We start from the raw sequence: 25,185 nt of genomic DNA on the forward strand, positions 1-25,185 counted from the left end.
TATTAGACATGGTTAAATTATAAATTTGTGATTACTATAAAGTTTTTTTTAGCACAAATTAGGAAAAACTAATCATAATAGACATAAATCATATTTATAACTGAGGTTGAACTTGAAATGTGGGCTATGTAACATTTTCTGGTTTTAGGATTTAACTATTACATCGATAGTATAATTAATGTGCTCAAGTACTTTTTTAACCCACTATTTAAAAAGAGATATTTCTTTTAATTATATTTCTTATAATTCATATACCATAAAGTTCATTTTAAAAGTATCCAGTTCAGTGGTTTTTAGTATATTTACAAGGTTGTACAACCATCACCACTATCTAATTCTAGAACGTTTTCATCACCTCAAGAAGAAGCCCCATGCCCCTTAGCAGTCGTTTCCCATTCCCCCTCCCCCCAGTCTCGGGAAACCACTAATCTGTTTTCTGTCTCTATGGATTTGCCTGTTCTGAACATTTCATATGAATGGGATCATACCGTACGTGGCCTTTTGTATCTGGCTTCTTTCTCTTGCATAATGTTTTCGAGGTTCATCCACGTGGTAGCATTATCAATATTTCGAAAATTCACTTTTATGGCTGAATAATATTCCATTGTATGGACATATGGAGTACTTTTGAATGAGTGTGGGTTTGATCATTGGAATTTTTACCTTGAGAAATTATTTCTGAAATCTGTTTTTGAAGTTAAAGAAATAATCTTAAAAAAAATCTATGTTCCTATTTTTTTTTTTTTTCTGGAGAAACACTGAGTAGGTCACCAGCATATTATTTCTGTGTATTGACTTATGAATAGCCTTGTCCCAGTTAAACCTTTTTACCAAATTCATATCTAGGACAGAAGGGATATTAGAAATTACCTGGCCCAACCTCTTCATTTTATAAATTAGAAAGAGGTATGACTGACCTAAGGCCAGATTGCTGGTCTGGACAGTAATTTTATATTGCAGTGCTTTTTGTATGTATCTAATTTTATCTGGGCCTTATGGTTTTGAAAATGATACCAATCACCTTTGAAAGAGGAAAATAATTGTTAGCATAATTTTGTAGTTTGCAGATGGGTGGTTTGTCATTATGGTTAAATAAAAACAATTCTGGATTTAGGTAAGGAGAGACTTTTATTCAATAGGGAAAATTATTATTACAATAGGGAAAATTTCTAATAGCCAGATTTGCAGGGATCTCAAAATCAAACACAGAAAGACTTCTTTTATAGAGAATGGCTAGAAGGAATTTTGTAGGCATGTGGGCCAAGTGGGTGGGGGTGAGCAGATTGCATGATAAATGGGATTTTTTATTTCCTGCAGTCAGCTGATGCTTGGAATGAACTGTTAAGGGAAAAAGTTCTATGTGTACTAGCTTAAATTTAGAGCAAGCCAAAGTTTAGGGGATTGTGGGAAAGGAGAAAAGCTTGACAAAAGTTTGGTCAAGCCAAGCCAGTGGATAAGTAATGGGCAGTTGTGAGCACTTGGTCAGGCTTCCTGTTGTTTAAAACAAAATTTGTCATTATTAGGGATATGTTTTAGTTAGTTCAAGCTGCTATAAACAAAAATAGTATAGACTGGGTGGCTTACAAAAAACAGAAACTTATTTTTTATGTGTGGAGGCAGGAAGTCCAAGGTCAGGGTGCCAGAATAGTCACGTTCTGGTGAGGATCTACTTCTTTGTTGCAGACTGCTGACCTCGCTATGTTCTCACAAGGTGGAGAGCAGGGAGAGGAAATAAGCTCTTTCTTGAATTTTATACAAATTCCATTCACGAGACTCCACCCTCATGACTTGATCTAATCCTAATTACCTCCTGAAGCTCCCACCTCCTAATCCTATCACATGAGAGGATGTAGGACTTCAACATATATATTGGGGGTAGGGGCCACAAATATTTAGTCCACAATGGGATAAAATAAGAGTCATTGTGAAGCTGGTCTCATTAGATTTGGCCTGGTTATTTATGTAGGTTAGGCCTTTTACATTTGCTTTGCTGGAAGTTTTTATAAGGAATCTTGAATTGGACTTTCATAAAAGCCTATTGAGTCCGGGAAGCCAAGCTAAAAAATCACCATCATGTTTCATTTGCAGTATCTATAGATTTGGGTGAATTTCTTAAGTTCTCAAAGTATCTTAGTATCTTAGGATTCCTGAGCCTGCCTAGAAGTGACCTTGCTTACTTCAACTGTAAGGCTGGAAACGCTGTAAGCAGGTATCAGTCCAGTTTTCCTATGAGGACTGCAAGTAAGCATTGACTTGGTAAAGTCAACCATAGCGCCCTAAAAGTGTCTGATCATATTTGATTAAATGAGCACCACTTTCAAATATGGCATTCCAGTTAAAGCCTTGGATGTATAACCAGTGTTTCCAACGAGGAGGACAGACTCTTCCTGATCCTATGCTAATTATATTGGCCTGAAAATATGAATACTCAATAAGAATCTTTGAATTATGGAGGTGTCAGGCAGGGAGAAAAAGGTAAATGTTTCATTTTTGTTCACAAAGGGATAGTTTGCTTAAATTGTTAATAAGTTATAGGTAGCTTAAAGAGACGGGAATTCCTTATATTCAAAAAACAGGACATTAAAGCATCAGCAATATTTTAACAAAGCCCATAATAATCCTTCATCAGTTTATTCAGTCCTGTGTAATTAATTCTTGTTCTGCTAGATCTTGGGTTAGTAGTTTCCTGAATCCATCTGTTTATCCACTAGCTTTTGGGAAATCCTGACTCGGTCCACTGATATAGCCTCAAAGTTATTTAAGTGATGCCATCAGAGGCTTGTGCCCAAGAGTACCTGGTATAGTCATTTTTCAACAGTCCTTTTTTTTTTTTTTTTTTATAGTTGAAGACAAACACTCTGGCCTATAGCTCATGTGTAAGCACTTTCAGGGAATCATTGGAATAAACCAAAAAACTATCTGTAGATTACAAAAGACTTAAAAAATGATGGTGATTATCTTATTACTGATACTTTTAAAAGTGAAAGATCTGATGAGAATTTTTAATAAAAAAGATAATGCAGTTGCCCGGCCAGCATGGCTCAGTGGTTGAGTGTTGACCTATGAACCAGGAGGTCACAGTTCAATTCCCGGTAAGGGCACATACCCAGGTTGTGGGCTTGTACAGGAGGCAGCAGATCAATGATGCTCTCTCATCATTGATGTTTCTGTCTCTCCCTTCCTCTCTGAAAAAAAAAATGCAGTTGACAATGAAGTTTGTTTTTGTGACATACAAATCAAAATCAAATCAATCCAAAGCAGTTTTTTTATTTTTATACTTTTTATATATTATAATACATGTCTCTCATTAGAGGTTGAAAGCATTAAGTTATTTTTTAAAATGTATTTTTATTGATTTTAGAGAGGAGAGGGAGAGAGAGACAGAAACATCAATATCAATGATGAGAGAGAATTATCTATCGGCTGCCTCCTGCACACTCCCCACTGGGGATTGAGCACGAAACCTGGGCACGGGCCCTTGACTGGACTCGAACCTGGGACCCTTCAGTCCGCCGGCTCTATCTACTGAGCCAAACCAGCCAGGGCCAAAGCAGTTTTAGACAAAATATAATTATTAACCTTCTTTTATTTATTTTATTTTATTTTTTTAAAATATATTTCATTGATTTCTTACAGAGAGGAAGGGAGAGAGACAGAGAGTCAGAAACATCGATCAGCTGCCTCCTGCACACCCCCCACTGGGGATGTGCCAGCAACCAAGGCACATGCCCCTGACTGGAATCGAGCCCGGGATCCTTCAGTCCCCAGGCTGACGCTCTATCCACTGAGCCAAACCAGTCAGGGCTATTAACATTCTTTTAAAGAAGAGTAAGTCTGTGTCCTAAACATTTGTGTAATAAAAGTCCATAAAGTAAGTGATGTGAATCCCCAGTTAGCTATCTAGAGTATGCTGTATTCAAATTAAAGAAGTCAAATTGTGAGCAACTTGACATAAATGTGTTATTAATATAAAATAAAAAAAGTATAACTGAAATTATGACTTGTGATACTATACTGTTGTCTAATATTAGGCAAAACAGCCCTGGGACTCTTAATAAATATAAACATCATGGACAGTGAGAGTACTAATTAATTTCTGGGAACAATATACAATTTCTGAACTAATCATATTAACATTTTACCCATACAGATTTAACCTTGGGGAGGGTAATCTCTTTTGATTTGACAATGCTTCGCATGCAAATCATGACATTGATCAAATAAACCTAATTATTTTTAACACCTCTCTTTTACCAGGTGAAAGAATAAATTCTTGTGAACCTCAAGGGACCATTTGATTTTGAAAAGACAGAATGTAAAAAATCAAGAGGTTTGAAAATTGATTAAATAGGTCATGAGAAAAAACACATGACTACCTATTTAACCAAAGTGCCAAAAATCTTTTTAATAAGTTTACATAGCGGGGAACATGATGGTAAAGAACCTTAGCTCTTTCAAAATTGAGAAGACTTTGTTTATATAAGTACAGTCATGCTCTGCTTAATGTATTGATTAACATTATATTACAATTTTGTGGGGATATGTTCTGCGAAATGCATCATTAGGTGCTTATGTCATTGTGCAAACGTCATAGAGTATACTTACATAAACCTAGATAGGATAGCCGCCTACACACGTAGGCTAAATGGGATACAGAACCCAGCAATTTTCAACTGGTGTGCTGTAAGAATTTTTAAAAAATGTTTTGATTGAATTTTTTAGAGAGAGAGGAAGAGGGGGGAGAGAAAGAGAGAGAGAAAAAGAGAGAGAGAGAGAGAGATAGAGAGATAAATCGATTGGCTGCCTCCTGTATGTACCCCGACTCTCTGGGATTGAGCTGGAAATCTGGGTATGTGCCCTGACAGGAAATTGAACCTGTGACCTTGGGGTTCATGGGACAACACTCAGCCAACTGCGCCACAATGGCCAGGGCCTGCAAGAATTTTTAAAACATTAAATACCTGACTATTTTAGTCAGAGGTACTGACCTCTTTTCTCTTAGATTGTCAAATAAAAAAATGACAACAGCCAATACAACAATAGCCTTCCAGTATGAGTGAATAAAAATTATACCCTTTTAAAATCAGATTGGCAAAAAATACACTTTTGATGTGCTGCAGAATTTTAGTAATGAGTTTATGTGTGCCATGAGATGAAAAAGGTTGAATGTCACTGGTATAGATAGTCTTTTGCTCCTAGCCTATAAGCCTATCTATACAGCAAGTTTCTGTATAAAACAACATGAGATTAAATCAAGTGTAAGAGGAAATGATGCAATCAAAACATGTGGTAAATATGTATGAGGCTGCTGCTGGTGTAACAGCATACTGTTTTGTAGCAAATTTTTTAATAACTAGATGGAGTACAGTCTAAAATAATGATAAAAAGTGGTCCAGTCCCAGGTTTCGGTACATACACAAAAAAGGTAAGTATAGTATGGTAAATTCACCAGCCATTTATTATTATTATTATTATTATTATTATTATGATGTAGTGTTATGTGTTATACATAATTTTATGTGCTATGCTTTTATATGACTAGCAGTGCTGTAGATTTGTTTATACCAGCATTACCACAAACATGTAAGTAATGCATTGTACCATAATGCTATGACAGCTATGATGTCACTAGGTGATAGTTTTTCAGCTCCATTATAATCATACTAGAGGCCTGGTGCATGAGGAGGGTCCCTAGGCCTGGCCAGCGATCAGGGCTGATCTGTAGGGTGACCGGCAGGGCGATCGGGGGGCCCCCACTGGCACCTGCCTTGGCTGGCCTGGTGCTGCCCACTCGCCAGCCGGTCCTGCCCCGTGAGTGTCCCACCACCACCGCTGCTGGTTGCCTCCCTCTGCGGGTGACCGGTGGGGTGATCAGGGCGGCCCCCGCTGGCACCTGCCTTGGCTGGCCTGGGGCCTGCGGGCTGGGGGCAGCTCCTGCATTGAGCATCTGCTCCCTGGTGGTCAGTGCGTGTCATAGCGACCAGTTTTTCCACCGGTCGTTCCGCCGTTCAGTGGATTTGCATATTAGGCTTTTATTATATAGGATGGGACCACTGTCATAGACAGTGTGTTGTTGACCAAAACTTTGTTATGCTGTGTATTACTGTAATCAGACATGACAAAGTCAACATTAAGCACAGGAAATTCTGATAACACAAAGAATCTTTGCCTTCTAGGGAGATTACTTAGAAAACCTCTTATAAACTTTATTAAGAGCAGACCAATAACCCAAAAAAATTTTGCCATTTTAATAGAAAACCAAATTTTAGCTTTGCATCAGTTTAATATTTGATACTCAAGCGCTTTTTGAAAACCTTACAAATAAGCTCATGAAATCTTAGCTGGCTGTTACCACAACAAACAAAATTCCTTTTTCATGAACTCTTTATAAGTTTCTATATCCATTCAGGTTTTGTTCTACATTTTTCTCTTTCTCATTCTGAAGGAATTAGTCATTTTTACTTTAGGGCTGTTTTCTTCTTCCTTATTTCTTTTATTTTAAAATTTTAAAATATTTTTTTTATTGATTTCAGAGAGGGGGAGGAAGAGGGAGGGAGAGAGAGAGAGAAACATCAATGATGAGAGAATCATTGATCAGCTGCCTCCTACATGCCTCCTACTGGGGATTGAGCCCACAACCCAGGCATGTGCCCTGACTGGAATTGAATCATGACACTAAACCACTGAGCAACACCGGCCGGACTCTTTTTCCTTACTAAAAACACATCCTACATACTTTGCATACAGTGTTCTTTTCTGTCACTATTTCTCTTAGTAGTCTCATTAGCATAAAATTGTAATTTAAAATTATAGTACGTACTATTTTCAGAGAAAACTGTGAGGTGAATAATTGTGAACTGTCTGTGCTATGACTAAAGTAGACTGGCAGAGCTTATGAATATACATCTTACAACTTTTTATAGCCATATACTTTGTGATAGTACAACTTCTTAATGTAGCAAAAATGAGTATGTTCATGAAATAGACTCAGATATATAAAGCTTTTGGTACTATAAAAATAAGAGGCAAAAAAAACCCACAACGAACTGTATAAAATAGGAATGCTTCTATATTTCACTGTTCTCTCTTACTTTGAAGTTACATAGGTATTTAATAAATACCCATGAATCACCTTAGCATAAGTGTAAAGTTTTAAGTTATTAAAAGATTTTGGAAACTATCTTCAAGTTTGCTTATTATAAAACATAATAACTGTTGAAATAAAGTTTGTCAGAATAATAATTAACTTGGCTAGCTACAAATGTAGATGAAATGCTCGTTTATCAAAAATTTGTAAAAGTTTAGGAAGAACATATTCAAGTAGAATAAAAATATATGCTTGTGTTATACTTAATGCTGATAACTCAAAAGACAGCTGTTTTTTATTAAACCAGCAATGTTTAACTAGTCTTATTTGCCAAAGATTTGTTTAAATGTTAACAGATTCTTAAAACATTTGGGTTAGTTTCTGTAAAAATACCTTTGAAAGTATGAGAAGTTTATTTTCCGAAAATCCTAGGAATATTTAATTTATATGAGGTCCCATTTATCTTCAAGTATATCAGAATAGGACTCATTTAAGGGATTTTGTAATCTAAAATTATAATTGGTAATACTGTCTGGAGGTAGGGAAATATTTTGTATACATAACATATGTACACATAACATGAAGACATATAGACACAGAGAGCTTAACTTCAGTTTGAAATTTACAACTCACTGGTGGTATAACAGAGCTAGTTCTTGTCCTTTCTTTACCTTTACATTTTTTAAAAGCATAATTGTGTTTCCTGCTAAGTCAATATGAGGGCTGAAGTGTCCTCAACAATATTTGTGGAGGAGACCTTTAAGATTTTTTTTGCTCTGATGTGTAGTCTTATGAAAGTTGTGGACTAAATGTTGGGAGAGGGAATGAAGAGAGACCAAAGGCTATCTGGGTGTTTCTAAAGCTCATCTGAATGGCTAACAGATTCAGCCTGTTTCCAGTTCGGTTTTTTAACTTCAGGTCCTTGATCCCCTCATAAGTCCCTAGTGGGGGAAAGGGGACCTTAAAGCTGGAATGACTACAAGGAGATAAGGGGTTGGAATGGGAAGAGGAAGGTCTGACAGGGGTGGATAGAAGGATGGTGGAGACTGGAGTATTAAAGGAGGATAGATTAAGAGCTAAAGGCAAGGCAGAGGGTGGTAAAAAGGAGGAAAGAAGAGGAGAGGGTGATGGGAAAGGAGAGATTTTAGGTGAGCCAGTTCGGGGAGCTCCTAAATTTCCCCAAGGAGGATATTGATGTTCTAAATTATCTTTAGGAAAATTTTGCTATTTTTGAAGTTTTTGAACTTGAAGTAGTTTTGTATGGTGAAGTGTGCAGTCAGTGGAAGAAGAGGGAAGGTTTCCTGTAGAGGGCCCCCTGGGAAGGCACATGGGCATTTTTCCTTAATAATTGTCAGCTGAACCCAAGGCAACAGGCAGAGCCCCGTCTTGGATACACATCTTACCAAAAAGGCAGAAGTGTTCTCAGCATTGACTTTCATCTTTGCCCAGGTGTCCGGGAGTGGGTTTTGATACGTAAATCCAGTCTAGCACCAGGAATGAATAGGACTCATGCCCACCCAAGCTCCTTTATCTTGACTTTTGGTGAAACCTCCTGGTATTTGGGGTATAAAATAAACACGCTGCTTTGGTGCTGGGTCCCTGTCTCTCCCTCAGAAGAGGATGGCGGGTCCCACCCGGTCCCAGCCTTTTCCTTCCATCTTTGTGTCTTGTCTCTTTATTTCATTTCTCAATCCCCAGCCCCCCTACTCAAAGAACCGGATCATTCTCTTTCCGTGCTGGATGCGGAAAAGAGAGACCCTGCTATAGATCCCAATAGAATGAGAGTTACGGGATTAGAAATTTAAATCAGACATAGGGATTTACTAGGTGTACCGTTTAATAATGCGGATTTTGTAATCTAAGAAAACACGATAATTTCAAGAGAAACATCAAAAGGGCTTTATTCAAAGTAATGTCCATCGCTAACTACACGTTTCCCCATCTTTCAGGTAATTTGTGGATACCATCCCAATAGAACTTTTCTTGTTTTGAGGCAAACCATTCAGAGACCCAATTTTCCACTTCTTTGTACATTTTGAAGTGCTGCTCAGAAAGTGTGTGTGCCATTGATCAGAACAAGTGGTAATCTGAAGGAGCAAGGCTGGTGAATATGGTGGGTGGGTTAATACTTCCCAGGCATCTTCTAATGTGTCCTTAACTGGTTTTGAAGTATGTGATGGTGGGTCATCATGAAACAAAATTACTTTTCTGTGTCTTCTAGAACATTCTGGTCGTTTCACGATCAAAGCGTGGTTCAAATTGATTATTTGTTGTCAGTAGCAATCAGTGGTTCAAATTGATTATTTGTTGTCAGTAGCAATCAGTATTAACAGTTTCACCTGTTTTTAGAAGCTCATCATACACCACACGTTCCTGATCCCACCAAACGCGATTTGGCCTTGCAGTCGATGTTGATGGTTGACCTGGATCAACCCATGATATTGTACATTTGGGATTCTCAAAATAAATCCACTTTTCATTGCAAGTCACACAGTTCAATGCAAAAAAGACTTTCGTGCCGTTGAAGCAACATTTTACTAATGACTTTTCGGTTTTCCATTTGTCTTTTATTCAGATGATGTGGCACCCATTTCCTTCCTTTAATATCTTTCCCATTGTAAATGATTGGAAATTGTTTGCTGAGCAACGTTTAATCTTTCTGCAAGTTGTTTTGGAATTTGACATGCATCTTCATCCAATAATGCTTGTAATTGTTGGTCTTCAAACTTTTTCAGTTGACCTGGACGTTCTTTGTCTTTCACATCAAAACCATCACTTTTAAAGCGTTTAAAACAGTGTTCACAAGTATCTTGAGATGGAGCATGTTCACCATAAGCTTCCTGAAGTATTCAGCAGCACTTTTCTTCAGAATAAAATAATGAATTAAAACTTCCCGCAAATGCTCTTTTTTTGGCACGAACTTTGACATTTTTAAGCGTAAAAATATCTATGATGTTAACACCTTCAGCAAATTTGATATACGAAGTTTTGAAGCTTGTTGTCAATACAACAAAATAGCATACATATCAAATCGCATATATATCAACATATGTGTAACTCCATCTGTCGAAAAAATCGCCTTATTAACCGCTACACCTAGTAAAGAGACTTGGAAAGGATATTCTCTTGTGAGGACTCCAGGGAAAATAGAAGAGGCCTCGTAGTAGAGCTGGGAATATTCTGACTCGAGTCAGGGCATGATTCTCTACACAAAAGAGCCAAAGAAAAATTTTCTTTACTTGAAAATATTAAAGTAATTCTTTACTATGTTGCTATAGACAAGATGGAGTACTGTTTTTAAGAATTGAACTCAGAGAAAGATCCCTCCTCTGAACAGGAGAGGAGTTTAAATGACTCACAAAGTGACAGTACTGAGATGAGGATGGCAAGGGTTCATAGGTAACGTCCAATCCTTATCCAAGTCACATCACCATACAGATATCAATTAAAAAAAAAAAATCCTTATTTAGGGAGAGACTTTATTTTAAAATACTATTTCAATAGGGAGAATGCTCTGACCATGAGATATGCAGGTATTTTGAAGTCAAACACAAAAAGGCTTTTTTCTCTTATAGAAGTGAATAGTGCCAGCAGGATCTTTGTGGGAGAGTGGGATAAGCAAGTGAGGGTTAGCAGATGGCCTGACAGGGGCAGTTTAACAGGAGATATATCTTTTTCTGTGGTCAGCTGATGCTCAGAATGAATCCTTAAAAGAGGACTAAGAGTTCATTGGTTGAGCGTTGTCCCATGCACTGAAAGGTAGCCGGTTGATTCCCAATCTGGGCACATACCAGGTTGCGGGTTCCATCTCTGGTTGTGGTGCGTGTGGGAGGCAGCTGATCTCTAAAATCAATAAAAACATTAATTACTTTTTAAGTATTAAAGAGCTCTTTATTGGCTTGTTTAGAGCTAGATAAAATTTAGGGGTCTATGAGGAAGAGAGAAGCCTGACTAACTTTGGTCAAGCCAATTCAATGGGGCATTTGTGAGCATTTGGCCAGTACTCAATATAAATTTTTTTTGGATAATGTGTCCTGACGGGGAATCAAACCCATCACCTTTTGGTGTACAGGATGACACTCCAACCAACTGAGCCATAGCAGCCAGGGCGATACTGGCATTTTCTAAGAGAGTATTTCCAATTTCAACTAGGATCTCTGCCCCTTGGGAACAGGAGCCATATCTTATAACTAATTTTATCCCCAATTCTTAACACAGTTGCCTGCACAATAGTAACATGGTAAACATATTAACTAATATTTAAAAGAAATTTTCCACAATTTGATCTAAAAATCAAACCTGCAACCCAGGTACATGCCGTTGACCAGGAGTTGAACCTGCCATCCTTCGGTGCTCGGGCCAGTGCTCTAAGCCCTAATGCGTGCTGGCCAAGGTGAGACTTTTTATTTTAGGCAAAGGAAATCAGAAAGCTTTTTGAGTTGGATAAAGTTGAAGTATTAGAAGTAGAAAAGGGAAGGAAAAGTGTTGAGGATGTAAGACATTTTACCTTGCTTCCTGCTTCACTAAGATTATGAGATCTGAAAATGATTCAAAGCATGAACGTTGTCTTAGGAATGCAGAAAACATTTAGAAAGGTGACTAGTGAAAGTTTGGTAGGAAGTTACTAAAGGAAAATAGGATTCTTATATACCCATGTAGGGACTGATAAATCAGTGTGATGTTTGAAAGCCTGAAATGAGGTAAAAGTGAATCTGTGAGGTCCCTGGCCAGTGTGGCTCGGTTGAGCATTGCCCCATGCACTGAAAGGTTGTAGGTTCGATTCCCAGTGGGGATACATGCCTGGGTGGCTGGCTCAATCCCCAAAAGTGGGCATGCAGAAGGCAGCCAATTAATGTTTCTCAAATCAATAAAACCAATTAAAAAATAGTGAATATGTGAGGGTAATTTACTAATTTGCTAATAGCAGCAGAAAATACACTGATTAAGCAGAAAGGACTCTTAGTCACTTTTTAAAAAAGCTCTCTGCCCATTTGTTTTTGACTAAGAACGTTGGATTTAAGCTTAGAAGAGAAGTTCAGGTTTGTTGTACTTACAGATGAAATCAGTGGTCATCATAACTCCATTTGGCAGACATAGTCCATAAATTGGCTTACTTAGCACTTTTCTGAGCATTTTAATTTTTTAAAATTAATTTCTTAAAAGAGGGAGTGTTTGCTTTTAAATGGTATGTGGTCTTGGTTCTGGGTGACGTATTTTAAACCTTTAGTAAGTAATTGTGAGAGAAGATCATGTGGATTAGTGCATCATAACTGGTCTTATTTTTGCTGCCTCACTTGTGTTCTTGACCTCAGCCTGTTCTGTACAACCACTTGTTAATTTAAATTTTAATGAATTAAGATTAAATAAAATTAATTTCTTTGTCACACTAGCCACATTTTAAGTGCTCCATAGTCACATGTGGCTGGTGGCTACTGCATTGCATAGTGGAGAGAACACTTCCGTCATCACAGAAAGTCTGTTGGGTAATGGTGCTCTAGGTCTTTAATGTTGATACCAGGAAAGTAAATGTCTGAAGCTTGGAACAGATCCTTTAAAAAAACCCAGATATAACATTTGTACTACTTCAGCCCTAATAGTAGCTTCAGCTTTCTCAAAGTACGATTTAGGATAGACTTTATGTTTAGTTTTGATATTAGGCCATTCTAATATTAATATGAGAATAAAATAATTGTATTAAGAACTCTCTCTGCCCGACTATATAACAGTTTTATTATAGCATAATTGCTCTGCAATAAATTGCACATATGTAAAGTATAAAATTAAGTAAGTTTTGACATGTATACATCTCTGGAACCATCATCATAGGCAATATAATGTAGCTGTCACCCACAAAAGTTTTCTCATGCCCCTTTATAATCCCTGCTTCCCATTCTTTTTTACTTTCTCCTCCCACCTCCAGACAACTACTGATCTGCTTTCTGTTAAAACAATTTGAATTTTCTAACATTTTATATAAATGGAGTTATATAATATATACTCTTTGTCTGACTTCTTTCACCATACATTATTTTGAGATTCACCCGTATTAGTTGTACAAATAGTTCATTACTTTTTATTGTATAAATATATCACAATTTATTAATCCATTAGTTTGTTGATATTTGGGTTGATTCCAGTTTGGGTTATTACAAATAAACTGCTATGAACATTTATGTACAGGTCTTGGTATTGACATATGCTTTTATTTCTATTGAGTAAATACCAAAGTGTGACATGGCTGGATCACACTGTAGGTTGTATGTTTAATTTTTTTAAAAAATTAAATATTTTTATTGATTTCCGAGAAGAAGGGAGAAGGAGAGAGAGATAGAAATATCAATAGTGAGAGGGAATCATTGATTAGCTGCCTCCTGCACGCCCACACTGGGGATCGAGCCCACTACCTGGGCATGTTCCCTGACTGGGAATAGAACCATGACTTCCTTATTTATAGGCCGATGCTCAACCACTGAGCCATGCCAGCTGGGCGAACCAGCAACCTTTTGATGCACGGGATGACACCCAACCAACTGAGCCACACCGGTCATGGCTTTATCTTTAATCTTTTAAGAAACTGCCAAACTGTTTTCCAAGATAGCTGTACATTTTACACGCCCCCCCCCCCTTCAACCCCCCGAGTAGAGTATGAACGTTCTGCTGACTCCATATCTTTGCCAGTTCTTGGTAGGGTCAAACTGTTTAATTTTATCTGACAGACTATTTTAATAAGAAAAGATTGTCCTGGTAGAATTGATTTCCTCTCTTATAACTTTTATATCTAAAATGCTACAAAGTGCCTGCTGGTGTGGCTCAGTGGTTGAGCGTTGACCTTTGAACCAGGAGGTCATAGTTTGATTCCCGGTCAGGACACATGCCCAGGTTGCAGGCTTGATCCCCAGTGTGGGGCATGTAGGAAGTAGCTGATCAATGATTCTCTCATCATTGATGTTTCTATCTCTCTCTCTCTCCCCCTTCCTCTCTGAAATCAATAAACATATATTTAAAAAATATAAATAAGATGCTGTGAAAATACTTTAAGATTGCTTCTATTTATTTACTATTTTTTTGATAGTATTTATTCACTGATGCTGATTTGAAATTCGGTTTATAAGAACAAATACATTTCCTTCCATTTACTTACATCTTTTTTTTTTTTTTGTCCTAGCGGCCCCTTTGTTACTTTATGCAAACAGAAGGGACTTACGATTGGTTGATGCTACAAATGGCAAAGAGAATGCTACAATTGTAGTTGGAGGCTTGGAAGATGCAGCAGCGGTGGACTTTGTGTTTGATCATGGCTTGATATACTGGAGTGATGTCAGCGAAGAAGCCATTAAACGAACAGAGTTTAACAAAACTGAGAGTGTACAGAATGTTGTTGTTTCTGGATTATTATCTCCTGATGGGCTGGCATGCGATTGGCTTGGAGAAAAATTATACTGGACAGATTCTGAAACTAATCGGATTGAAGTTTCTAATCTAGATGGATCTTTACGAAAAGTTTTATTTTGGCAAGAGTTGGATCAACCTAGAGCTATTGCCTTAGATCCTTCAAGCGGGTAAGTTTTGTGTAATGTACAAAGGATATTGCATCTCCTCCTGATTTCTCTCCACTAGCATAGACCCCTCTCACCCCCAAGAGAAAATAGAGCAAAACCAAATGTTAAATTTTTTGGGCTTCTTTGTCAAGTACACTTGAATGTGGGAATTTATGTTGGGTTTTTATAGTAAGGTGTTTCTGTAAGTTTTGTGTTTCTCATATTGCAAATTTATAGTTCTTGGTTTTTCTTCTCCATTTATTTTTTTGTAATTATGAGAGGATAATTAGAAGGCAGAGAAGAAGGAATGAAGACTTAACAAAAGTGATAGCTCAAGATGATAGAAACATTTGCATCTTGTAATTTTTTATATACATAGTTATTTTGTAATACTAGTATCTTTTATATAAAACTCTAAAGTATTATTTAATGTCAGTATTGAATGAAAAATAAAAATTAAGTTGTTAAATAATTCATTTCCAGTTAGCTAAACATGTATTTGCTATAAAGGTTTATTTTAAAATGAAAAGGGAAACTTAAAGCTGTGGGTAAATCCCATTAGAAAATGTAAACTGTGTCCCCACATGCTTCTTTGTTACTGTGCTTCAGTCCTGCCATATACCATTCCTTGATATTTCTCTGTTGAATACATTGTCATACCAGGGTCTGTCATGGCTAAGTATATATAACTATCTCAACATGAACCTGAAGTGAGTTACTAATAATTGATTAAAATTTAAAGATAATCTGTAAATAACTATTTTAATATTTTGATTTCTTTTATTTTCCAGTATGTTAAAATGTTTTAAAACTCATTTCTAAAAAGGAGGATAATAATATTATGTAATAAAACGAAACTTAGGGAAGAAAGAAAGGTTTATATGTGCTCCTTTGTCTTGATATCAGGTCTTATTTGGTGACAGAGGTTAAAGAAGGTACCTTGGAACATCAGCTACCTTTGAACATCAGCTACCTTCATGTTGTAGGAAAATGAAAAGATTTGTTTGACTATAAAAGAAAATAGGGCAATAGTGTAGTGACATTTTAGGATAAAGGATTCTGGAAAACACAAATATATTTATATATGCTTTATATATACTTTATATAACAAAAATTACATATTTTTTAAAGGGCTGTTAAATTACATGCTAAAGTCAGATGGTCACTTAATAAGGCATCAGAAACTATTTTTGTGACTCTTGTGGTAGGAAAAGAGTTGAGTATCTCATGGAGAAGGTTGCAGCTGTTGGATGTGCAGTGAATTGTACTCATTTGACAAATTTGGTTGTTGAGAATTTGCGAGATGTTTTTGAGAAAAGGAATCTGTGTTTTGCCAGCAAGGTTTGTCTCAGGTAGTGTTGAAATGTTTTTGAGGTTACTGCTTTGTAGAATACACGGGGTTTTTTTGGTGGTCATTGGGGGGTAATATTTTGATGAAAAGGTAAATATTTCTTTTTCTTTTTGACAAACTCAATCTTATAACTATGAGAGTGATGTTGGAAATTCACCCAAATATATATTAAATGTTTAGTATGTTTAGAGCTCTGCTTTTTTGTACTCTTGTTGGAGAGAGAGGGATAATACCTTTAAGGGTTTACTATCTATTTAAGGACAGAAAACTTGGGAGAGAAAGAACTTTCCGTTCTTCAAAATATGTTTCCCTGCATTATGTAGTATGTATATGTAGAAGGGAAGAGTTTTAAAGGAATTAGAGGAACCACAGAACTCTTAAGGAAGATGGCTGGATAAAATATCTTGATTACCACAACTCTGGAGCAGCATTTGATAATTACTATATGTGATAATGATTATGTGATAGTACATATTCACGGTGCTGAATTTATAGACAACTTTTGACTATTCAGGTTCTAATAATTTAATTAGTAAATTAATCATTATCATTTTATTCCCTAATGAGCTCTACTTCTGGCTGGCAGGTCTTATAAATGTTTTAGTTGATGTCTCAGGTGGCAGCTGATCAATGATTCTCTCTCATTGATATTTCTATCTTTGTCTCTACCTCTCCGTTCCTCTGTGAAATCAATAAAAAATATGTTAAAAATTATATTTCAAACTCATGCATTTTAAAATATATTTTATCAAGCAGTCTTTCATGTTGATTTAAATTTGTGTTAAGGATTGTGGTTTTAATGGAAAAGTAATTTTAGATTGAGTACATCACTTATTAAACAGAAGAAATGATTTCCAGATTTATTTTTTTGGAAACATCAAGTTTTCTTTCCAGAGAAAGTACATGAAAACAGTGCTGAGGAAAAATGTAGGCTTTATTAGAGTTCCAGGATCTGGGTTATGAGGTTCAGAAGAGCTGACTGAGCTTTCTCACATCAGCTTATGTAAAAGGAAGGCTATTGAATGACTAGTATTGTTTGAGCCCTGGGAACTAGTGCAGACATCTGTGTGCTTTCTGATGTATGGAGTTCTTTGTATAATCAGCCCATTTAGCCTAGACTGAAAGATGATTTTTATTTCTCTCCCTAAATTTGGGCTCTATTAGTCTGAGATTTTTTTTCCTCTTTTGAGTGGCAGTGTACAATTCAGAATAAGGAACAGGAAAATGTGTATAGAAATTGGTACAGAAATGAACAACCATAGTTATAGAAAGCTGTATCCTTACTTTATTCCTGACATTATGGCTGCTCCTAATGATAGAGTTCCTTAATCTGTTCCACAATGACTGTACTAATCTTTGTGATGTTGAGGAACTGCTGTTTCATGTACAAATAAAGCAGTCCCAAGGGCTTTTTGTTTTGTAAGGATCTATTCATATTCCAGATCATTTTGGATATTTTTTAAAGAGTTAAATTTTAGTGATTCAGTCAGAAGTAAATTCCTACTGAACAGCTTTGACTAATATACAGTTGACCCTTGCACAATGCAGGGGATTAGGCCCAACTCCCACCCTTATGCAGTCAAATATGCACATATAACTTTGGACTCCCCAAAAACCTAACTACTGATAGGCCTTTGTTGGTGGGAAGCCTTACTGATAACATTAACAGTCAATTAACACATTTTATATTTCTGTATTACAATAAAGTAAGCCAGAGAAAAGAAAATGTTATTAATAAAATCATAAGGAAAATATATTTATAGTATTTATTGAGAAAAATCCTTATGTAAGTGGACCCATACAGTTCAGACTCATATTCAAGGGTCAATTGTATATTTTAAAAATACATTTTTTAGCCCTAGCTAGTTTGGTTCAATGGATAGAGCGTCGGCCTGTGGACTGAAGGGTCCCGAGTTCGATTCCGGTCAAAGGCACATGCCTGGGTTGTAGGCTTGATCCCCAGTAGGGGGCGTGCAGGAGGCAACCAATCAGTGATTCTCTCTCATCATTGATGTTTCTATCTCTCCCTCTCCCTTCCTCTCTGAAATCAGTAAAAACATATTAAAAAATACATTTTTATCGTTGCTAAGAATAATATTAAGAACACTAGAAGTTCTACTTTAAAAATCCTTGTAGACCTAACTTAAAGGAAAATTAATGGTTTATAATTTCCATCAATTGTGTACATATAATTGTCATATCTTGATTATTTTCTACTCTAGTATATCCCAGATGACTAAAATAGTTCCTGCCACGTAGTAGGTATTCAATAAATATTTTTTTGAGGGTGTGGACTTTACATTTTCTTTTATAATACTATTAATTTTAATTGTTAGGGAAGAAAGCATTTTCTAAGCAAATGTAAATGTTAGCACGAGTACTTATGATTTCTGAATCAGTATGGCTTTGATTACAGTCATTTATTTAAAAACAAAAGTTTTACTTTTTTCAACAGAAGTTATTAAGATCACATTTTGTAAAAATATACTCACTGACGCTTGTTTTATGTCACATACACTTCTGTTTTCAAAGATGTGCTGGTAATTGGGGAACCCTATTTTCTAACCATAAAATCTAGAACTGGTTCGGAATATTACAGATCTTCTAGCTAAATGCCTTCACTTTTTGGCTGAAGAAACCAAGGCCTTTGGCCAAAATTAGATAAGAGAAAGCTAGATTCTTAGTTGAGATTTTCTGATTCCATGTGTGGTGCTTTCTTCTTCATGAAAAATGTATCTTGCTGAAGCTATGTTTTTTTGTTGTCATTGTTTTTGCAAATGAATTATTTTAAAGATGCAACATTGTCCTTATTTAAAGGAGGATTTTATAAATTCTGTGTTTTTAGATTTATTCACTGTACCAATTTCTTACTTTGCCATTACTTTTTGCACTTAATCCATTTGGGTTCAGCTTCCTTCTGCTTGAAGTATATTTTTAAATATTTCAGCAAATAATGGTAAACCCATGGTCTTAATCTGAAAATGTATATATTTTGCCTTCATTCTTGAAATGATAATTGATTATAGAATTATAAGTGACATTTTTCTAAGTTCTTTGAAGGTATTATTACTTTAATTGTTGTTTTAATAAGCCTACCATTTTCTAATTATTGTTGCTTTGAAAGGTGCCCCCCCCCGCCCGCCACTTCTTTAAAAGCAGCCCTTAACTTTTTGTATTTTTCAGCTTTGCCTACCCTGTGTCTAGATTTTCTTTTTATCTTGCGTATAACCCATGTTTCTAGAAGTCTAATAATTATTGTTACTTAATTCTAGAAAATTATTATCCATTATTTCTTACTTTTCCTTCATTTTTGGGGTCTCCTTTGGAATGCTTGTTTGATGTATGATGGATTGTCTGATTTTCTGCTCCATACCTCTTAATTTTGCTTTTATATTTATGTATCTATCTGAATTACTTTCTGATTAATTTTTGTATCTGCCTTTCATATAACAAATTCTTTCTTAGCTGTGCCTAATAATGAATCCATTGAGTTTTTAATATCATTGACTGTATTTTGTTTTTCTAGAAGTTCTTTATGCTCCTCACTTAAAAGACTTATGAGAAAATGTCAACCTACATAAAAGTAGAGAATAGTGTATCAATAATTTTAAACTTACAAAAGAGTTTCAAAAATAATAGAGTTTATAACCTTCACCCAGTTTCCCATAATATTATCATTTTATATAACCATAGAACAGTTACCTAGACCAGGAAATTAATGCTGATGAGTACTGTTAATTAATCTGTAGACCATATTTGAATTTTTCAGGTTTCTCTCTAGTGTCCTTTTTCTGGTCCAGAATCCCATGATGCACTTTGTTGTTATCTCCTTAGTCTTTTCTAACCTGGGATATTTTAGCAGTCTTTGTCTTCATAACCTTGACCTTTGGAAGATTACTGGCCAGTCATTTTGTAGAATTGGATTTGTCTGATGTTTTTGCATGATTAGATTAAGGTTATTTTTACAAGAATAGCACAGAAAGGATGCTTTGCTCTTCTCAGGGCATATCTGCAGGTACATGATGTGGATACTGGTGATGTTACATTTGATCACTTGCTTATGGTGTTGTTTGCCAGGTTTTTTTTTTAAAACTGCATTTACTATTTTTTACCCTTGTAATAAGTATTCAAAGCTATGCAATTAATCTGTTTCTCATGCTTTATCCACTAGTATTAGCATTCTTTGATGTTTTTTTGCCTCCAACAATTGTTACTGTGGTGTTTTCCAAATGGTTATTTTTTTCTAGTTCCATTCTTTCCTCTTGTATGCATTATTAATTAGAATTCTGCCTTAAGGAAGAGCTGTCCTGTCTCTCCCACAGTTAATTATATTAGCATGTACTCATGGACATTTACTTTGTTCTATAGGTTATAATCTGTTACTGTTACTTACATTAGTGTGGACTCATGGGCATTTATTTTATTCTATCTACTTGCCGGGGTCCAGCCCCAACAGGTCCAGGGGTCCCCAAAGGTGTGGACGGAGTCGGCGAAGAAGGAATGACAAGGAGACAGCGTTCAGTTGATCAGCAGCCTAGCCAGGATCTCCAGCCAAGTTCTGGTCTCGATCTCCAGAGAGGTTCTGCTTAGGATCTCCAGCCAGGTTCTGTGTCCATGGTCTCTTGCAAGGTTCTCCAGCCAGGTTCTCCAGGTTCTCCAGCCAGGTTCTGTAGCCATGTTCCCTCGCTAGGTTCTCCAGCCAGGTTCTGTCCAGGTTCTCCAGCCAAGTTCAGTCACCAGGTTCTAGTCAGGTTCTCTTGCCAATTTCTGTAGTCAGGTTCAGTCCAGGATCTTTTGCCATGTTCTCTCCAGCGAAGTTCTTCTGTCTGTAGGTTCTGTGTAGGTGCTGTCTTCTTTCTGTCTCCTAAGTTCTGTGTCTTGCTGTCTTATTACATCTGTATTTATACCAGTTGATTTTAATCCTGTCAATCTCTATTACAAAGGTTAGGGCGTTTCTTATCTCCATTCCAGGGAGTAAAGATTATGTAGCTTAAGCATGATTGTTCATAGTTAAAGTGATTAATTACCCACCTGGCACTTAGTTGAGGGGTTTTATTCCCTCCCTAACTTCAGGGAAAAATTCCTACCTGGGGAAACAACCTTTCTCGGAGAGGTGACCTTGGTTAAAACACACAGCGCTAAGGGGAGCAAACATATTAAGAACAGTATGCTATATATGCCAGGTCCCTTGAAACAGCAAGGATGGACCGGCTCCCGGCATCTACTAGAGGCCCGGTGCACAAAAATTTGTTCACTTGTGGGGGAAGGGGGGTCCCTCAGCCCGGCCTGTGCCCTCTCGCAGTATGGGACCCCTCGGGAGATAATGACCTGCTGGCTTAGGCCTGCTCCCAGGTGGCAGAGGGCAGGCCCAATCCCTAGGTGCAGCCCCTGGTCGGGCTCAGAGCAGGGCCGATTGGGGAGTTGGGGCGCCGCACCCTGTCATGCACAGAGCAGGGCGGATTGGGAGGTTGCAATGCCACCCTCAGTCATGCTCAGGGTAGGGCCGATTGGGGGGTTGGGGCACCGCCCCCTATCACACTCAAGGCAGGGTCGATGGGGAGGTTGCGGCATCACCCCCTGACACGCACAGAGCAGGGCCAATCAGGGGGTTGGGGCGCTGCCCCCTGTCACGCACAGAGCAGGGCCCATCAGGGGGGTTGGGGAGCTCCCCTCTGTCATGCACAGAACAGGGTCTGTCAGGGGGTTGGGGATCTCCCCCCTGTCACGCACAAAGCAGGGCCCATCAGGGGGTTGGGGAGCTCCCCCCATCACGCACAGAGCAGGGCCCATCAGGGGGTTGAGGAGCTCCCCTCTGTCACTCACAGAGTAGGGCCGATAGGGGAGTTGGGGCACCACCCCCTGTCACACACAGAGCAGGGCGGATCAGGGGGTTGGGGCACCGCCCTCTATCACCCACAGAGCAGGGCCGATCAGGGGGTTGTGGCGCCGCCACTGTCACACTCAGGGTAGGGCCGATGGGGAGGTTATGGCTCTACCCCATCACACACCGAGCAGGGCCCGTGGGGGCGGGGGGGGGGGGTTTGGGCGCCGCCCTCTATCACCCACAGAGCAGGGCCGATCAGGGGGTTGGGGCGCTGCCACTCTCACACTCAGGGCAGGGCCGATGGGGAGGTTATGGCTCTACCCCAGCCGTGGGCAAACTACGGCCCGCGGGCCGGATCCGGCCCGTTTGAAATGAATAAAACTACTGAAAAAAAAGACCGTACCCTTTTATGTAATGATGTTTACTTTGAATTTATATTAGTTCACACAAACACTCCATCCATGCTTTTGTTCCGGCCCTCCGGTCCAGTTTAAGAACCCATTGTGGCCCTCGAGTCAAAAAGTTTGCCCACCTCTGGGTTAGGGGCTATCTGACAGGCAGGCAGATGTGTGGTTAGGGGCGATCAGGCAGGCAGAGGCGGTTAGGTTCAATCAGGCAGGCATGTGAGCGGTTAGGGGTGATCAGGCAGGCAGGCAGAGGGGTTAAGGGTGACCAGGCAGGCAGATGAGTGGTTAGGGGCGATCAGGCACACATGCAGGCAAGCAGTTAGGAGCCAGTGGTCCCAGATTGCGAGAGGGATGTCCGACTGCCGGTTTAGGCCCTATCCAGGATAGGGTCTAAACCGGCAGTCGGACATCCCCTGAGGGGTCCTGGATTGCGACAGGGTGCAGGCCGGCCCCCCCTGCGCGCCCCCCACCCCCTGCCCTCGCACGAATTTCGTGCACCGGGCCTCTAGTAGGTTATAATCCATTACTGTTTCTTGCTCATATTGTCCCAGATATTGGCCATGAGGACTGCTTTCAAATTTGGTCCTGTGTCCCTCACCATGTTTTAAGCACCTTTTTACTGTCTGGTAGCACAAGATGGTCCAGACTTATCTTGTCCTTTTATTGCCTCACTCTTGGAATCAAATGGTATTTAGAAACTAAGATCTGGAAGCTAGGTGTGTTCATTGCTGAGTTTCCTTTGCTTTTAAGCCCTCTCAGTGGGTAGAGTTAGGAAGTGCACATGTATACACATATATGTATTTTGTCGATATCTACATATAAAAAAATGAGTTTAGCTGAAACCGGTTTGGCTCAGTGGATAGAGCGTCGGCCTGCGGACTGAAAGGTCCCAGGTTTGATTCCGGTCAAGGGCATGTACCTGGGTTGCGGGCACATCCCCAGTGGGACGTGTGCAGGAGGCAGCTGATCGATGTTTCGCTCTCATCGATGTTTCTAAGTCTCTATCTCTCTCTCCCTTCCTCTCTGTAAAAAATGAATAAAATATATATATAAAAAAATGAGTTTATGTTAATATCTCTAATTCCAATCCACGACCACCAATTTACATTATTATAGTCTTTTCTCTTTCTTTTTCTGTTACTCCATTCTATGATAGTGAGAAACTAGTTCTTATTACCACAATATAATTTCTTTCTTTTTTCAGTCCTTACCCGATGATATGTTTATTGACTTGAGAGAGAGAAAGGGAGGGAGGCAGGCAGGAAGAGAAAGGTCGTTGTGGTGGTGGTAGTGGAGGGGGGAGATGTGAGAGAGAAACATCAATCGGCTGCCTTCTGTACATGCCCTGACTGGGGATTGAACCCACAATCTTTTGGTTTATGGGATGATACTCCAACTAACTGAGCCACCCAGCCAGGGCCACAGTATATTTTCTTATTTGCTCAATCCTCTGGATTTCAGAATTGCTAACCTATATTCTTGTGAGAAATAATTTTCCTGTTTAGAATTCAGTAGTATGAAAATACTGCCAATAGAGTCAAAGTACTGTCTTTCAAATTTATTTAGGTAATTTCTTTTCTTTCCCACTCATTGTAGTGTGGCTGTTATTCTTTTATAATGCATTTATTAATGTATTCCATTTTGAATATCCCTCTGTGTCCTGGTTGATGTCTTCTTAAACTTTTCTTTTCAATATATTTTTATTGATTTCAGAGAGGAAGAGAGAGGAAGAAAGAAATAGAAACATCAATGATGAGAGAGAATCCTCCTGTAAGCCCCACACTAGGGATCGAACCCATAACCCAGGCATGTGCCCTGACTAGGAATCGAACCGTGACCTCTTGGTTCATAGATGACACTCAACCAATGAGCCATGCTGGCTAGGCTTGATTGTTTTTTTTTTGTTTGTTTCTTTTTATTGTAGCGAGAAGAACGGAGGAGAGGAAGAGAGAGAAACATCAATGTGATGGGAGAGAAACATTGTTTGGTTGCCTCCCATATGCTCCCCAACTAGGGACTGACTGAACCCTCAACCTGGGCATGTGCCCTGACAGAATAGAACTGGCTACGTTTTGGTGCACGGGATGGTGCCACAATGGGCAAGCCTGTATTTCATCTTTTCTGTGTTTTAATCATGTTAAGTATTTACACTCTCTATCAGATTGTTCAGTTTTCTGAAGTTCTTAGAAGTCCGCCCCTGTTCTTTCTTATATTTGCTGATTCTTGCTTAACGCAAACTATTTCCTTAGGTGTTTTCTAGTTTTGGATTATGAGCTGATCATCTAAGGGGTTGTCTGTAAGAATCCTGAGTGGCTTGATGGGGAGCATATTTCTCCAGAGAGATTTGGGTTTGCTTTTGCCATCCACCCTAGAGGTGTTTCCAGGGACCACATTATTATTATTATTATTATTATTATTATTATTACTACTACTACTAGAGGCCCGTTGCACGAAGATTCGCGCAATAGGCCTTCCTTCCCCTGGCTACCGGCACCAGTTTTCCTCTGGCACCCGGGACCCAGGCCTTTGGTCCGGCCGCAGCAGTGAGGCTAGGCTTCTCTGCTCCTGCCACAGCGAGGCTTGGCTTCTCCGCTCCTGCCACAGCGAGGCTTGGCTTCTCCGCTCCGGCCACAGCGAGGCTTGGCTTCTTCGCTCCAGCTGTAGCAGAGAAGCCAAGCCTCTTCAGTCTTCAGTCATCTTCAGTCTTCGCTCTGCGTCTGTATATACAAATTAACCGCTATCTTTGTTGGGTTAATTTGCATACTAATCCTGATTGGCTGGTGGGTGTAGAGGAGCGACGCCAATTTGCCTGTTTCTCTTTTATTAGTGTAGATTATTTTAATTGAAGTGTAATTTTTATATAGTAAAATGTACAGATCTTCAGTGTGCAGTTTTGACAAATGTGTACACCTTATCCTCTTCAAGCAGAGATTAATTTTTTTTTTAAAATATATTTTTATTGATTTTAGAGAGGAAGG

The 25,185-nt window shown here is 38.5% G+C and overlaps 1 protein-coding gene across 2 annotated transcripts in view; it reads left to right on the plus strand.

The window, feature by feature from the left end:
• Positions 1-25,185, plus strand: part of LRP6 (LDL receptor related protein 6) — a 136,232-nt gene that overhangs the window by 6,310 nt on the left and 104,737 nt on the right. For both annotated transcript variants that reach the window (XM_081083446.1, XM_081083447.1), the window contains exon 2: positions 14,253-14,646. In XM_081083446.1, coding sequence (XP_080939572.1) covers positions 14,253-14,646 — 394 coding nt within the window. The remainder of the gene's footprint in view (positions 1-14,252; positions 14,647-25,185) is intronic.

The sequence above is a fragment of the Myotis nattereri genome (genome assembly GCF_964212035.1).
Source record: "Myotis nattereri genome assembly, chromosome: 2".
NCBI classification, from domain to species: Eukaryota; Metazoa; Chordata; class Mammalia; order Chiroptera; family Vespertilionidae; genus Myotis; species Myotis nattereri.